Source organism: Chenopodium album, chromosome 4 (assembly GCF_948465745.1).
Source record: "Chenopodium album chromosome 4, dcCheAlbu1.1, whole genome shotgun sequence".
NCBI classification, from domain to species: Eukaryota; Viridiplantae; Streptophyta; class Magnoliopsida; order Caryophyllales; family Amaranthaceae; genus Chenopodium; species Chenopodium album.
In genome coordinates, this window is record NC_137837.1 from 16012427 (window position 1) to 16030640 (window position 18214).

At 32.4% G+C, this 18214-nt stretch overlaps 1 protein-coding gene and 1 pseudogene across 2 annotated transcripts; both read left to right on the plus strand.

The window, feature by feature from the left end:
• Positions 1-4586: 4586 nt before the first annotated feature.
• On the plus strand, positions 4587-7915 carry LOC145626758 (protein ROOT PRIMORDIUM DEFECTIVE 1-like; annotated as a pseudogene). The gene is made up of 3 exons (XR_014111070.1): positions 4587-5686; positions 6563-6888; positions 7333-7915. The product of XR_014111070.1 is annotated as a protein ROOT PRIMORDIUM DEFECTIVE 1-like (transcript).
• Positions 7916-12306: 4391 nt separating this feature from the next.
• On the plus strand, positions 12307-17840 carry LOC145626759 (phosphatidylinositol 4-phosphate 5-kinase 1-like). Its single transcript, XM_081679231.1, has 8 exons — positions 12307-13909; positions 14051-14215; positions 14321-14486; positions 14663-14779; positions 14869-15062; positions 15155-15273; positions 15416-15500; positions 16603-17840. Exons 1-8 carry the CDS (start codon positions 12600-12602, stop codon positions 16907-16909), a joined length of 2463 nt encoding a protein of 820 aa, XP_081535357.1. The 5' UTR covers positions 12307-12599; the 3' UTR covers positions 16910-17840.
• Positions 17841-18214: the final 374 nt, after the last annotated feature.

Consider the following 18214-nt stretch of genomic DNA (forward strand, 5'->3'; position numbering starts at 1 on the left):
CTATTATTTGAGAGATATAAAATATTCCAAAGTTGCAACTAAAAAAAATCGGAGGTAGTATGCAATGCACAGTAAATTTTAATAACTATTCTATAATTACCACTATGTTTAATCATTAAAAAAAAGACTAAGTTATTAATTTGTAAAATGAATTTACTATGAATAGTCTATTATTAGCAAAATAAATATTTTGAATACATATGTTACAAATTCTTAAATGGGCTTGATTCACACTAATTTATTGTGGACCATCACCAATATTAGAGACAATATGATTGTTTTGTTAATAAAAAAAAAAGGTCACTATATTAAAATAAGGTTATTATGTTAAAATAAAATTTAGTGTGTCATAAGCTATAAGAGGTTAATTAATTTTTTTGATAAAATTTTTAATACAATGGTCAATATAAATAATAAACACCACTATGTTAAAATTAGGTCACTATTCAACATAATGTCGTAATTTAAGTTTATAATAACATTAAAGGTCACACAAGTTTTAAAAAAAAGTTTTCCTGTTAAAAATAAGGTTATTAAATTAAAATTAAGGGTCACTATGTTGAATATAATGCAGTTACGTGTGTATAAACCTTAGGTCCACGTAAGATTTTCTGTACATATGTATGTATATAAATAACTATATATTTAAAGACACACCAGCAATGACACGTGTCAATTTCTGGTGTGTCCTTAGTGTTTTTTTTATTATTATTTTTATAAACAAAAATCCTTATATAAAGCTCTTATATTTTAGAAAATTATTATATACAATAATAATTGCCATAGGTAAACGTATAAAATAAGTAAAGATCTTTTACATGCTATAGATGGATATGCAACTACTATACGTCTCTGTTTTGGCAGTATATAATTACATAAAAAACACAATATTTGAGAATCATTTTTTCAGAATATAATCTTCGTATACTTGATAGGAATAGTTACTTAATTAGGAAAAAAAGCCTATATATATAATTTTAAAATATTTCTTTGATTAATAGTAAGAAATAAAAAGGATACATCAATTTGTCTTTGAAAATTTAAAATTACCCATACGATTAATGAACACTACAAGAAAATGCATTTTTAGCGAACAATATTGCCAACTGGCATCAAATCAGTCGGTAAAATGAAATGGTAGCGAATGATTTTAAAATGATCGCTAATTAACGACCATTAAGAAAATCGAATTCTGTTCACAATAGTTTTAGAATTTTTTTAATCAAATATAATGCTAATTTAATAGTGAAAATTAAAATATATCGTGCATGACACGAGATCTAATCTAGTTTATATATAGTATTTTACCAACAAATTTATATCATTTTCTTCTTGTTAATTAAATAAATATTTTAACAATATGTATTTACCCGGTAAATAGATTTCTTTTTTGCACACTATTTTTTTTTTTTTTGTATTAACCCGTAAATAGATTTCTTAAAAAAGAGCACATCAGTCATCAATAATCAATCAATCAATCAATCAATAACTATATACTAAAAGACACACCAAAAAAGACACGTGTCATTTTCTGGTGTGTCCCGTAGTTTTTTCTTTTTTGCACACTATTTTTTTTTTTTTTTGTATTAACCCGTAAATAGATTTCTTTTTTGCACACTATTGTTCATTCTCTCTTATGTAGTTATTTTTTTTTCCAATAATCAACTGACTTAAAGTATTGTTTAAAATCTTTCTTGGCAAGTTTTTCATATACAATTAAATACAAAATCCTTTTTTATTTTAAAAAAAATTAAAAATATCCTTGTTTTATTAATGGTAAAGTAGTTCATAACACTATATATGTCACAATTTTTGTTAAGAATTTGATTTTTTAAAACTTACTTTATGGTACCAACATATATCGTGGAAGGATACATTAATTTTTTTTTCACAAATCCTTGTTTTATTAATGGTAAAGTAGGACATAACACTATATATATGTAACAATTTTTGTTAAGAATTTGATTTTTTTAAACTTACTTTATCAACATATTTTGTGGAAGAATACATTAAGTCTTTTTAAATATTTTATTTATGTACTTCGTATAAGATTTGTTTCACAAAAAAAAAAAAAAAAACAAAAAAAAACTATGGGACACGCCAGAAAATGACACGTGTCTTTTTTGGTGTGTCTTTTAGTATATAGTTATTGATTGATTGATTGATTGATTATTGATGACTGTTGTGCTCTTTTATTATTATTATTATTATTATTATTATTATTATTATTATTATTATTATTATTATTATTATTATTATTATTATTATTATTATTATTATTAATAAAACATACTCTCTATCTACATCCCATGATATAGCCACAAACTTTTTTTTTTTAAATTAAAAAAATACAGTGTATAATCTCAGGTAACCCCTATATACATCGTGTGACCGACTGACACACACCAAAACGCTAGTCAGGTAACCCCTAATCGATCGAGTAATCTCAGACCGATTAATCCATGACCAACAGAAAACCCCTAACAAATCGAGTAACCCTTAACCAAATAATCCATGTCACACGATGTGTTCATCCAGCTTATTTTCTGTGTGGCTGGCCACATCGAATGACACACACCAAAACATTGAATGAGCTGGGAATTACTCCTAATCGAGTAACCCTATCTTGATTAAGTAACCTCAGACTGATTAAGTAACCCCTGATTGAGTAACTCTTGATCAAGTATCCTCTCTAACCAATCGAGTAACCTTTAACCACGTAACCTCTAATTGAGTAACCCCTGATCCTAAAAAAATTTTAAAAAATACTACAGCCAGGATTTGAACCTTGATCTTTGTTCTATAAGATTTAGCCAATGTGCCACTGCAGCTTCAGTGTGATAACAATCTTCAAAAACTAATCATATAATATAATAACTAATATATAAAGCTAAACTTTTAGTCAGGCGATAAGACAGCGACACTTGGCGCTCCAACTTTTCGCCAAGTGTCGTGCCACATAAGATAGAGTTATATCGAATTCAATTTGTAGGATAAAAAAGTTAGTTTAGAATTTTATTTCCAATCAAATTTGGATAGAATTTTAGGATAAAATTTTTAATTTAGAGTTTTATTTTTGATAAAGTACCAATATTTCATAGGTACAAATTAAATTATAATTTTATTCAAAAAATAATTAGATTATAACTCTTATAAATTATCATATAATTTTTTTTTTGTATCATAATATTTTTCTGGAGTGAAGGAATTAATTCAAAATGTACCACATCGATTGTTTATAATATATTTTAATCAATTAAAATAATATACTTCACAATCTAATATAATTTTAGTACTGTGTGTAGACCTGTAAATCAGGTCGGGTCACAGTCATTTTAGGCAGGGTCATTATTTCAGGTTACGGGTCAAGAAATATTTTTCACCAATGTTATTATTATTAGTCATTACATGTCTACAAGTTTAAATCATCACAAAAACACATCAATTCCTAACTAATTTTGTATCAATGATATGTTTTAAATTTTGACATATAGATTAAAAATATATCTTAAAATTCAATAAACAACCCGGGCATCGCACGGACGCAAAACTAGTTATCCCTACCTTATAAAAAGTAGAAAGTTGTTCTTATGAATAGTGCACAGACTTTTATACCCTTCAAAATGTTACTTTACCTTTGTACCCCTATTTACTCTTTAAAATGTGTTTTACCTTTGTATCCCTATTTGTAATTTTGTACTCCAACAGTCCAACTTCAAATTGTTCTTACCCGTCTACATTTCCTTACACATTTGAGCTTTCTCTCCTCCTCTCCATGACTCCATCTCTTGAAAGTTTTTAACTTTCTCTCTCCACACTATCATTGTCAATCCAAGTACTAAATTCCACATCTTTGTTCACCACCTTCCCAAAATTTCCAAATCAAATTGTGGCCAAAAAAAAGTTGACAATACTAATATATAGCGGTTGTTTAATATTGTTAGCCTCTGTGGTGGATTAGGAATTGTTCGTTTCGATTTCATCATTGATGATTCTTTCTCTATTTCGTATTGTACCACCACAATTAAGTAATGCTAACATCAACACAGCGAAAATAAACAAACAACAATTCTAACATTTGTTCCTTTTCTACATTATCATTGAAAAACCTAAGAATTATATTCTACTGTGACTCTTCATAGTATTCCAATTAAAAGAATCACCATATACAAATAATAAAAATAAAGATTTTTTTTCAATATACGAGATATTTCACACGTAACATTCAACTTAGCACGACTACAAACAAACAATGCCTAAGCAATAAAAATACTACGTATATTCCTTTGTCGATCTTTTATTCCTCCATGTGAAGTGCAAACACAAGACAAGTAAAATTACGTTGCAAAGGCTGTTGCGCGCGTTGACTGCCCTAGTTAATATAAAATTATAAAGAAGCGATGAATTAAAAAACTGAAAATATGCTGCAGCCAGGGTTCGAACCTGGATCTTTGACATTAAGATTTAGCCAATGTGCTACTGCAGCGTTTAGTGTTCTGATATTACAATAAAATATATTTATAATCAAATTAACACATTGGAATTGAGGAAGGGATTTCATATTTTCATGAGTAATTAAACATTCCAGAAAATTGATTTCAGGACTTTCTCGCTCAGGTAAATCAATGTTTATCTTAATTTCATTCAAATTTACATTAATTTTTTTTTCAATTTTTACAAGTTTTTCTTCAGATTTTGGGGTTCAGTAGCCTTGAATTTAATCTGAATTTAGTGTAATGGTTATTCAATTAGTCAAATTCATGTTAAAATTCTCAAATTCTGCTTCATTTTGTTCAAATTCAACAATAAGAACAATTTCATCGGTACAATATGTAGCATCTAGGGCAAGAGACCCAACATTTGAGAAGTATATGGATCATTACAAGAAGCTTGTTAAAGTAATTGCTATTCAAGACTTAATCTTGGCAAACCCTAACAAAAACCCACCTTCAGTTTCAGTTGATTTCTTGTCTAGGTTGTCTCAAAGACTTCACCTAAACAAGGGTGCACCATCGGCGGTACCCTCATGTTTTTGACATTTTCTATGATCATACTAAGTCTATGCCTTATTGTAAATTGAATGATAAAGTGGTTGAGATTGCTAAATTGGAGGTGGGTGCAATTACTAGTTTTTGTCATTGGTTGTGGAACGATTGGTTCGAGTGTTGTTGATGTCCGTGTCTAGGTCAGTGCCGTTGAGGGCGGTTTTTAAAGTGTGGAGAGAGTTGGGTCTTCCTGATGATTTTAAGGAGTCTGTGATTGCTAGGAATCCTCAGTTCTTGCTTTGTGATGGGAATGAGCCTAATACCCATGTTTTGAAGCTAGTTGGTAGTTACCCTAGTGATCATTTTACTGCTAGGAATCCTGAATTGGCGGGTTTTGGAGTGTTGTAAGGAGGATTCAAAGGTTGATAGGACGGAGATGCAATATAGTTTTAAGCAACGGTTTCCACCTGGAATGAAGTTGAAGAAGACTTTTAGGACAAAGGTTAGGGAATGGCAGAAGTTGCCGTATATTGGGCCGTATGAGGTTGTAGGAGAAAAGAAGAGATCAAAGATTGGTTTAAAGGAGTTGGAGAAACGAGCTGTTGCTAAAGATGATGTGCGAGACAAAGATGATAGACAGATTTCTGCCTCTTCAGTTTTAGACAATACTGAAAGAGACCAATGATATCATAACTAAGATGGTGGGTACATGCTCATCTTTTTCCATCTTTCTGATCATTCTAATAAAAAACAACTATTGTTGATTTGAATTTTATCTCAATCTGATATATACTACTATCTCGTTATGCTAAAATGCTTGACTGATATTGGTATGGAGAGATCACTTTATCTATTGCATATTACGTTTCAGTGATTTCACATAGCAGCTTTCGTCAAAAATCCATATTGTTAACTTCGTATTATACAATATTGACTCTGTATATTCTTACTGAAATTTGTAACAATTCCAGCTTTCTACCTTCTGAGATTTGATGCAATCTGTGTTGCATATTTAACTTTGTGAGTTTTTGATTCATTTATTATGGCATCAATTTCACATCCTTATCAGATGTATATTTATTTTGAGGTATAAATACTTATATCATCATTTCAAATCGGTTACTTAAGTCATGTCTGCACAGTTTTTTTTAGTATATTATGTAGAGAAATGTATGATTGATTTTGGTAAGAACATAGAAGGATGATTAGAACTGGTTACTTAATACACTAGAAGGGTACATGTGATCACTTATCTATCTAGTAATATATATTTTCCAAATCAGAGCATGTTATCTTATTTTTGAAATGCTGTTTTTTCATCGGGATTTTTTCATTAATAGTTGTATGAATCCAGGCAAATTAAATTTTGAGGCATATAGAAGTCGGATCATTTCCACCCTAAATTTGGGGATGGGGGAAATTTTGAAGCTGACTGTTAGAGTGTATATTCCCTTGTAAAGTTGAAGGGATTGTTCTGTGGTGGATGCTTTGTATGTTTAGGAAATACTTGAATTCAAGTACCGTTTGTGTTACTTTTTAAACTGTTTTGTTTAACAGTTGATGTATTGCTGCTGCAGATCAAAATGTTGGATTACTGGAAATTAAAGGTTGGCAATGAAGCCTATTCAATTTACTGTTACTCTTTAGACTCAATCTCTCAAAAGATTGGAAATAAAGTCACATTAATTATTTATGGAATACTTCTTGCTGAAATATCTACTCTTCAGACTCAATCTCTCAAATTACTTGCTCCGTATGCAGTTGGCAGAGTTGGTACATTATTCAATGAGTGAAATAATAGAGAGAAAAAGGCCTAACGTCACTGACATTTTAGTGAAAAGTTGACCATAAAAGGATGGGGCAAGTATTTGAGCTACCCTGAAAAGGTGAAAAGGAAAATGGGGTGAGTATTTTTTGTACTAAAAAGCTTTGAATACCAATTGCCTTCGCTGAAATTCTCTGCATGTATTGTGTCTTTATGTTTAATTCATACTTCCTCCGTTTTTTAATACTTGTAATACTTCCCTAAAATGGAAATGCCACAATACATTCAACATTATAATTGGAAAGTTATTTTGTTGAAAGTTGTACTGATAACCTTATTTAAAGCACATGGACAACTAAATTATACTTCTAACAATTTCTCACCCCCATTTAAGTGTATTACATTATGTGAGACCCATTTTTCTTAAATACCATGAGATTTTGGTCTAAATAAAGCCCCAAACGATTGAGCTTTTTTAACTTTGCACTTTTTTTTTTTGTTTTTTTTGTTTTTTTTGTTATCAAGGATACATTCAGTAAATATGTTTATGGTTGATCCAATTTCCCCTGTTGTTAAGTGCAGCAGCCAACTCTGTCTATTACTCATGTGAAAGTGTGAAGTAGCTGGTGTGGTTTGTGCGAGCAAGAAGCCAATCATATCTCTTCCCAAGGAATTAATCCTGCGTCTAGTCAGTGATTTCTCGTGGATGTCCCTGCCATTGCCCATGCATCAGTTCTTCCTCAATACAGTCTACAAGACAAGGACCATCAATGAATATGTTCATCCTAGAAATCCATATTGTGATCCACAGGATGGTAGTGCTTAGATTTGTAGCTCAGTCATCCCCCAAGGCTATCTAAATTACACATTGACTTGGTATGTGTTCTCCATTTGGACACTTTGTTATGGTTGCACTTACAGCTTTATCTACTGTTGTTTGAATCACCTCAAGGCTGTATGTGTTTTGATTTAATTTAATTTTTTTATTTTATCTACTATAGTATACCGTGCTAATGTACAAGGTATAGATCATATTAGAAACTTACATTTGGGGGTTTACTGTGTGGAAGTTATTTTACAGACATTTTATTGCCAATTCATGAGATCACAGTTAACACTAAAACCTTAAGCATTGAACCTTGGAGGTCAGCTAGACTTCACTATCCACCGGCTTTATGGTTTGAAACAAGCAAGCAGACAATGGTTTGCCAAATTAATTTTAGACTTAGAGATGCAAGATTATGATTAATCCTAGGATGACAATTCCTTACTTGAAAAGGGAATATCACCTTTGATGCAGTATATGTAGATTATGTAGTTCTAAGAAGACTAATATAGCTGAAATTCAGAAGCTGAAGGCTCATCTGCAAAATGCATTCAGCATTGAAGCCTTTGGAAGTTGGGATACTTAACCAGTTAACCTATCTTCTAGGGATGTCTAGTTTAATTATGTGGTAGATTGGTACAGAGTATACACTTAGGGTAAGTTTACTAAGAAAATTCTTAAAGATAGTGGGATCAACATTTTAAACCAATGGCTACACCTTTACCTTAGAGCAAATTATATGCTGAATAATGTGACTTGTTTCAGGCTTTAACCCTGTTAGAGCAAGTTATATGCCAGATAGTAGGAACCTAATTTGGAAGTTGAATTTCCTCAAATATATTGGCCTGATCTTGCTTATAGGTTTCAATTCATATATACCCCGAAGTCAGTATATGCATCAACTAAAGAAACTGCATTATAAAAACATAGTGCATGTTCTCAATAATGTAGCAACAGCAGCATGAAAAGGGATCAACTGATGGTAACTGATCAACTCAGATTATTAGCCTTCTCAAGTCCAGGTAGAAATCATCTTCTAATTTCAAGCTCGTCTTGGCTTTAATCAGCTGAAAATCTAAGAAGTAGAGCATGATTTCCTTGTTTTTTTAGAAGTCGAGTGCAGAGCAATGGCAGTTGCAGCATATTTGAATAATTGAACTTACACAGATGCTGCATTTATTAGAAGAGATAGGGCGGCTCGCAAATCTCTATTCAGCCAAGATTCCCCCTGCGTTCAACAGCATAAAAAATAAACACATAGATATTGACTCTCATTTTACATGAGACAAGGTACTTGAAAGTCACTTATCTACCTATAGGTTCTCACCTGGCTGATGTATAACCAAGATACTTTCTGAACCTCAGTTCAATGTGCTCAAGTCCAAGGTTGGCATTCGACACAAGCCTTAGCTTTATACAAATTCTTGTGTGAATCCTGGTCCATCTAAAAGAGATGGACCACGTCCTAAAAGACACCTCTATACAAATAAAATACAACTCTACTCAACTCATTCTTCTTCCTGCATCTTTACATCTTCTTCGTCCTTTTTTTTTTTGTTAATTTTTTGTTCCTTCCATACAAAATCTCTCTTTTTTAAAAAAAAAACAAACACAAAATTTGATCTCTTTTTATTTCTTTCTCGATTTTAATTCATTCCCCCCCCCTTTTTTTTCAAATTCTTATTTTCTCTCTCCTCTATTCTTTGATTTTTATTTTTCATTAATTTTCTACATTTAACGTGATGGAAATTGTCGATATTCCTGAAGAGATCAATCTAGGTTAGTTATTATGAATTCATTGTGATCAATATTAATTAATTTTTTGATTTTACAATGAATTTGTGGATGAAATTATTGTTTAATATCAAGTGAATTTGTTGCAACTAATCTGATCAATTTCAATCGTAATCCATTATGATCGATTAATTGATATTTTTTTATTGTTGTCGATTAATTTAGTAAAAAAAAAAATGGACATTGCAAATTTTGAACATTTAGTAAAAAAAAATCTGAACTGAACATCGAAAATTTGAACATTTAGTAAAAATATCTGAACAATCGCAATGTACCACGTCTATACTTTTGAACATTTAGTAAAAAAAACTGATCGATTGCAAATTTTGAACATTTCGTAAAAAAAAAAAAAAAAAAATCTAAACTGAACATTGAAAATTTTGAACATTTAGTAAAAATATCTGAACAATCGCAATGTATGCAATGTACTACGCCTGTACTTTCGAACATTTAGTAAAAAAAATCTGAACGATTGCAAATTTTGAACATTTAGTAAAAAAATCCGAACTGAACATTAAAATTTTTGAACATTTAGTAAAAGTATCGAAACAATCACAATGTACCACGCCTATACTTTTGAATATTTAGTAAAAAAAATCTGAATGATTGCAAATTTTGAACATTTAGTAAAAAAAATAAATTTGAACTGAACATCAAAATTTTTGAACATTTAGTAAAAGTATCTGAACAATCGCATTGTACCACACCGATACTTTTGAACATTTAGTAAAAAAATATGAACGATTGCAAATTTTGGACATTTGGTAAAAAAAAATCCGAACTGAACATCGAAAATTTTAAACATTTAGTAAAAATATCTAAAAAATTGCAATGTATTACGCCAATACTTTTGTACATTTGGTAAAAAAATCTGAATGTTGCAAATTTTGAACATTTAGTAAAAAAATCCGAACTGAACATCGAAAATTTTGAACATTTATTGAAAATATTTGAACAATCGCAATATATCACGCCTTTACTTTTGAACATTTAGTAAAAAAATCTGAACAATTTCAAATTTTAATTTGAACTTTTAGTAAAAAAATCCGAACATCGCAAATTTTGAACATTTAGTAAAAATATCCGAACAATCGCAATGTACCACTGCACGCATTGAAATCGATTGGATTAGCTTCAACAATTCATCTTTATCACTACTTGTAGAATAATTTGTCAAAAAAATGTGAAAAATGTTTAGAAATTATACACAAATTATCAAAATTTAAATAATTTTAACAAATTACAACAAGTTTGAAGGAAATCAATTAACGAATTTCGAAATCTAAAGAAATTTTAAGTTGTTCAAATATTTAATTACCTTTCTGGACCTTTTTCTCGTTTTCTTCCATGGCGATTCATCAACTGCAGAGGAGAGAAATAAGTATTGAGCAATTGAAAAATGAAAGTAATTGCAGAGGAGAGAGATATGTTTGTTGAAGCAAAATAACAAAAAGAAAGAAGAAATTTTGAGAGTGTTTGGGTCACAAAATTTGAGGTTTGTAGTGTATATGCCTATATGGGCCAGTGTTCCATCTATTCTAGATGGACCAGGGTCTACAATAGACTTATTGTTAGCTTTATGCTTTTGTTGGACTATGCAATCAACTTATGAATGCAATAAGTCCAAGTCGGCAAGTCCAACAAGATCACATGCTGATGATCCAGTGATATTTTGTGAAATAGGCGAATAACAACCAGTGAAATTTTTCTCCCTCGAAAGAAAGGGTTTCCGACCTCCTTCGAAAGACAAGGGTTTTTCGACCTCCTTCGAAAGACAAGGTTTATCTCCTCTTTTCGAGGGAGAAATTTTTTAGTTATGAATCCATGGTAGCATATCTAATGGATTGTCGTGAAATGATTTCGTTGGTGAAAAGGTTATCAAGTTTTCGAATACGAACAGATGTATTTGTTAACGTCGAATCTCTATTGTAGATGTCGTATGCCTTTTAATTAATGAAATATTTTTGCTATTAAAAAAAAAATCCTTATAAATGTATTTTTTCAATGTACTTTTATTAGCTTTCCCATACACTTGTATTTTCCATTTAAATTTCTTAATACCTGTGAAAACTCTCCAAAATGATCGTTTCTTTAAGGAACGGAAGGAGTAGTAAAAACTAAAAACTGGGATCAACACTCCGATTACATATTACAAATTACGAGTTAGACCTCTAGGGACCTTTGTACGTGAGTAAAAAAATCTAAAAAATCAAACCTATTTTAGCATCCCAACTTAACCAGAATCAAACACTTGTATAATTAATTCATGAATTAGAAACAAAGTTCAAATAATAAAATATTGGTAGTAAATCAAAAGTCATAAAGTAGTCACTCCTCCCAAAATGAAGCACAAAACTAAACCAAAATCAGAAACACAGCAACCTTATAAATGATGCTTCTATAATGCTATGTCACTACTCCCAAAATTCTCTTTCATTATAATAACCTCAATTAAATTAAGTTGTTGGCATAACAAATCACATTTATTAGCCCCTATCTTTTCCTTTTTTTTTTTAAAAAAAATAAATAAAATTTTGAGAGGTCACTTAGATTCACCAAACCAGATTATTAACACCCCCATTACTGATTAAATCACCAAAAATAACATTTATTTATATTTTTTTTTTAAAAAAATCAATTTTTTTTTTATCAAAATTTGTTGTTTTTTTTTTTATTTTTTTATTTTGTAAGTCAGATTCACCAAACAAAATAAATAATAATAATAATAATAATAAATTTTTAGTATTATAATTATAATAAAAATTATTATTATTATAATTACAGTTATAATAAAAATTATTATAATTATTATGATTATCAATAATGGCAATAATTTTCCAAATTTTATTATTAAAAATAATTTTTTTTCAAACAATATTTATTTATTTATTTTTTAAATAAAATTTTGAAGTAGTCTCTCAAACGTATAGCCGGCCTTTCTCTTTCTCTTTGAGTTTCTCTCTCCTGAATTTCTTTCTTTCATTCTTACACTTTCCCATTTTCTTCCTGTATTGTCTTCTCTGTCTCTCGATTCTCCCTCTTTCTTCAAACCAAAAACAACACACTTCTTCTTCATCATCACAACAAAAATCCAACCAATTTCTCCAAAAATCCCACCTCAAAAACCATCCATTTTTAGTTCACTAATTAACTCACAAAACAATACAAAATTCAAATCAAACAATCAAAGAATGCTTAAATCTCCGACTACCCACTACTTGATTTCATCATGACAACAGCCCAACACCACCAACAACACCACCAACAACAACAGCAACCGTTGTCGAAAACAGCAAAACTCTCTCCGGTGCACAAAATGCAGGACACCCTTAAGCTGAAAACACTCAGAAGATCCTACAGTCTATGCTCACGCGCTTCAACAACAACAACAAAGTACTCCGAATCTACACAATCTTCCGACGAAGAAGCAGAGGAGGAGGAGGAGGAGGAAGAAGAGGAGGAGATTTCATCTTCAGAAGAAGAGAAACCAACCCAGATTGTATTACCTACAGCCGAGATGAGAAACCGATCTCCGGCGAGTCTCCGGCGAGTGTCGCCGGAGTTAGAGGTGCCGGAGGTGGTGGAGAGGAATCTGGCAAATGGGGATTATTACACAGGCACATTTGTGGGGAATGTACCTCATGGAAATGGGAAATATTTGTGGTCAGATGGGTGTATGTACGAGGGGGAGTGGCGGCGAGGGAAGGCGACGGGGCAAGGGAGGTTTTCATGGCCGTCGGGTGCGACGTATGAAGGCGAATTCAAGTCAGGGAGAATGGAGGGGTTAGGGACGTTTACAGGGACAGAAGGGGATACATATAGAGGAATGTGGGTGTGTGATAAGAAGAGTGGTAAAGGGGAGAAGTTGTATGCTAATGGTGATTTGTATGATGGTGATTGGAAGGAGAATGTGCAAAATGGAGAAGGAAAATATGTTTGGAGTAATGGGAATGTTTATATTGGGGAGTGGAGGAATGGGGTGATCTTTGGGAAAGGGGTTTTGATTTGGGCTAATGGTAATAGGTATCAAGGGCATTGGGAGAACGGTGTTCCGAAAGGCGCCGGGGTTTTTACTCGGCCTGATGGTAGCACCTATGCCGGCAATTGGGGGAATGGGAATGGGAATGGGAGTGGGACTAATCATGAAGGTTTCGTTACGACGAATGCTAAGAGGGAGGATGGGGGGAGGATGAGTGTGTCGGATAGAGGGGTGAATTTTCCAAGGATATGTATATGGGAAGCGGATGAGGATGCTGGGGATATTACATGTGATATTATTGATAATTCTGAGGCTTCTAAGTTGTATAGGGTTGCTAGTAGTTGTGCTAAGAAGAGTCCTAAGGGTGCTTTGAGTAGGAGTCAAAGTCCTAGGGATATGAATGTTGTTGTATGTAATCATAGTAATCAAAATGTGGGTTCAACTCCTTCAACGCCGTATTGGTATGGTGGTGGATGTGATGAGATTAAGAAGCCTGGACAACCCATTTCCAAAGGTCATAAGAATTATGAGCTTATGCTTAATTTGCAGTTAGGTATCAGGTAATGACATTATTAGCATTGGTTTTGTTTTGTTGGTTTTTGATTGTTGTGTTTTGAGTTTGATTAGCATGAATGCATTGTTTTTAGGTAATTAGGTTGATTTTGAATGGTGGGTTGAATTTTGAATTTGATAATGTATAGGCATTCTGTTGGGAAGCATGCCTCGAAAACTCGGGATCTTAAAGGTTCTGATTTTGAGCCTAAGGAGAAATTTTGGACTAGGTTCCCTCCTGAAGGATCAAAACATACACCACCACATCAATCAGCTGATTTCAGATGGAAAGACTATTGTCCCATGGTGTTCAGGTGAATGAATTGTACTAGTTTGATGTCATGATCGAACTTCAATTTGCTTGTGTAATCTGCTGACTTTGTTCATTGTTGCCATATGTGGCTGATATGGATGTCTAGACATTTGAGAGAACTATTTGGGATCGATCCAGCTGAGTATATGTTAGCTATTTGTGGAAGTGACGCGTTGAGAGAGTTTTCTTCCCCTGGAAAGAGTGGAAGTTGCTTCTATCTAACTCAAGATGATCGGTATATGATTAAAACTGTCAAGAAGGCCGAGGTTAAGGTCAGTTTGCACTTGTCTAATAGGTTTGTTATTTAAGACATTCATTCATGTAGTATATTAAAAATGAGCAAATACTACAACTCATAATGGTTGATTAATATGCTAGAATGAGAGATTCATCATAATATTTCTGAAAATGGATTCTCATAATTGGTTATTGTGGGAATTTATGTCAGGTACTCATCAAAATGCTGCCTAAGTATTATGACCATGTTGCCAAATACAAGAATACTTTGGTGACAAAGTTCTTTGGTGTGCATTGTGTCAAACTCAAAGCAGTGGGTGGTCAAAAGGTACTATCTTGCCATAAATCGAGTAAGCTTACAAATTTGTTGCTGTGCTGAAAAACTAATTGTTACTCTCTTTTTTTGATGGCCGATAGACTCGCTTCATTGTTATGGGAAATTTGTTTCACTCTGAATACCGTATTCATAAAAGATTTGATCTAAAAGGTTCTTCCCATGGTCGGTCAATTGACAAACCTGAAGGTGAAATTGATGAGACTACCACCCTTAAGGACCTTGACCTAAAATTTGTGTTTCGCTTACAGCAATCTTGGTTCCAAGAGCTCATGAGGTCAGTTTCATTCAAAATTTGTTTCAACTGTTCAAAACTGCAATTTCATTCAGTTTTGCATTTATTTAATGGTTTACATTTTTAAAAAATAGTCAAGTTGATAGAGATTGCGAGTTCTTAGAGGCAGAGAAAATCATGGATTATAGTCTGTTGATCGGTCTTCATTTTCGTGAGGATTGTTCCAGTAATGAGCCAGGACTGTCTCCTACTGGTATACTATTGCCATTCTTACATGTTTTTGTATTTTCATTACTAATACTATTACCTCCGATATTTCTGTTTTGGCTGAGTTCACATGAGTAGCCTCTCTGAACATGTGATATTTACTGAATTGTTTCTTTGGCTCTTTCCAGGCAGAGGGGGTACAAATCATGATAAGAGTTCGCCTCTAGGGTACGAGATATTTACGCAGGACTCAAACTGCATAATGGAGGGAACGTAAGTCTTCTTACCATTGTTTTTTTATTCTCTCTTCAGTTCAAATATTGCAACCAGAAGATCAATTTCCTTATATCTGATTTGCTACGAATATAAGATACATTGGGATGGGAAATCATCTGATCCCGCGTATTTTCTTAAGCCTTGTGTGGCAGTGATTAATTAGTGTACTGGTCCAACATTCCTACTCTTGATTTGTCTACATTTCTGCCCTCAGTCGTCGACATTGCATTTACTGCTGTTTATGCTGTACTGTAAGACAGACCATTGGAATGTCTCTGTTTAATCTCATTTATTTTTTGCATTGATAGATTTTGGTCTCCTGACGTAGTAGTTTTCCATTAAGCCTTGAATGAATTGTCTTAAAATGAAAGGAACTTGTTTGTTTGTCATTTTCTTTGTTTATATATATGACCTGTAGGATATGGTCCAATTTAAAATGGACTGTCAAATTTTTTTGGAATGGTTCATAATTTGGTAGTTGACAGGCTGGAAATGTTATATACTGCTTACTTAGCCCTTTGATTTGCTCAAATTGATTAATATATTGTTGGAACCTTTAAGTTGTGATGTGGCAGTAAATCGTTCTTACGAATCTGAATAATTTTAGCGGTCCTTGCAGTAATATGAGTAGTTTATGCTATTTATGCTTTTGGCCGGTGTAATAGCTGTTATTATCTTCAGTTATGTGTAGTAATCTCTAATAGGTGGAAGTTGGAGTTTGTCGAATACTTACAAAAAAAGAAAATCTAGTATGCTTACAATAATGTAGATGATTAGGACTTGTGTTAACAACCGCAGAACATGACTGGCATATCAAACGAACCAAATACTTGTGTAAATTATGTGGTGATAAGGTATAAGCTGGACTAAAATAATAAATAATGAGAATGAACGAATACGTCAAGAGTTTTACTGGTGATATAGTCAGATTGTGAGAGTTGCTGTCATGATCATCACGAGTCAAACTACGTGAATTATGTTTAATGTAGTAGTTAGTAGTAAGAAATTCGTTTGATGTTAATATTGATAATAAAATACAGTAATCATGTCTCTACCAGCATTATTCTAATCCGTGCTATTGTGATTTGTTAAATCACAGGAGACCTTTCATCCGGCTAGGAGCAAACATGCCTGCACGAGCAGAGCGAGTATCACGGGCAGAATTCGAAGGGAATGGAACTCCACGAAGTGTAACTGGTGGAAATGGTGGTGGTGGGGAGGTATTCGAAGTAATTCTTTATTTTGGTATCATTGACATCCTCCAAGATTATGATATCATCAAAAAATTCGAACATGCTTACAAGTCCTTGCAAGTGGATCCCACCCTTATTTCAGCTGTGGATCCAAAGCTCTACTCCAAAAGGTTCCGGGATTTCATGCATCGCGTCTTTGTGGAAGATGAGTAAGCATAAGAACCAAGGACAATCACTCACTAAACCATATCATCAGATTACACCATTAACACATTGTTGATTGCTTCTGCGACCCTGACCCTGGCCCTGGCCTCGGACCCCCTAGAAGCACAGCACTCGGGGCTCTTAAAACACGGCTTCAATGAGCTTCATCTAAACCATCAATGGCTTGTTGCATCATATCGTACTAAACTACTAATACAATTTTTATGGCGGCTGAATTTTTTGGGATCAGCCATTATACTGAAGAGAGAGATTAATCAAAGGGGGGTGAATACATTTTGTACATTGTAGGGAACAATCATGCATTTGGGTTGGGGAGCATAATTTTTGTATTTATTTTTTGTATCTTTTTTTTTTTTTTTTTTTTTTTCGTTTTTTGGAATTTTTTTAAATTTTATTTTTGTGTTTTCCCTTCCCTGGATTATTTTGCCAGGAAGTAAAAAGAAGGAAATAGGAAAATTCAAAATAACTGTACAGTTAAACAGGAAAGGGAAAGTTTGGATAACATAGTGAAATTATTTTCATTATTTTTTTGTAATTTTTTTTTTTTAATTGTAATGTAATGTACTGTAATATTTTAACATAGAACTTTGATTTTGCTGACCAAAAAAAGCAACATTAATTCAAAAAAATGTGGTTGGTTTTGCTTTATGCAGTGAGGTTGGGTTATTAAAAGAAGAGCAAAAGCATAATATTAAAGAAGTGGGGATATTGGCCCCTCATTTTCTATTCTTGTCCCCTCTTAAATTTGAAAGAAACAATTCTACAATGCTGGAGCTTGGAGATCTTCATAAATTATTTGGATAATTTCTTTATTTCTAATTTTGGTGCATTTTTGATGCTCTATTTAATGATTTATTTGGATTTTTCACTAAGATGAGACATTAGGACATTTGTCTTTATGTTTAACCTAGTACTTGAATATTTTGACATATTGAATAGATGTCAAGAGCTTGTGTCACTGTTACAAGAACGTTTATTGTGTTGGTTAATTTTATAGATTACTTGTGTTGATTTTGGGGGTGATGTTAGAGAAAAGAAGAAACAATTGTAAAAACGGAGTAAGGGCCTGTTCTCTTACGTTGAAATTCAATTCAGTTCAGTTCAGTTCAGTTTAGCTCAGTTTAACTCAGTTCAGTTCAGTTCAGTTCAGCTCAGCTCCTAATTTCCTTCTCTTATAAAATATTCATTTCAGTTCAGTTCAGTTTAGCTCAATTCAATTCAATTCAGTTCAGTTCAGTTCAGCTGAGTTCAATAAATGAGAACAGACCCTAAGTAATATAGAATTAGCGTCCA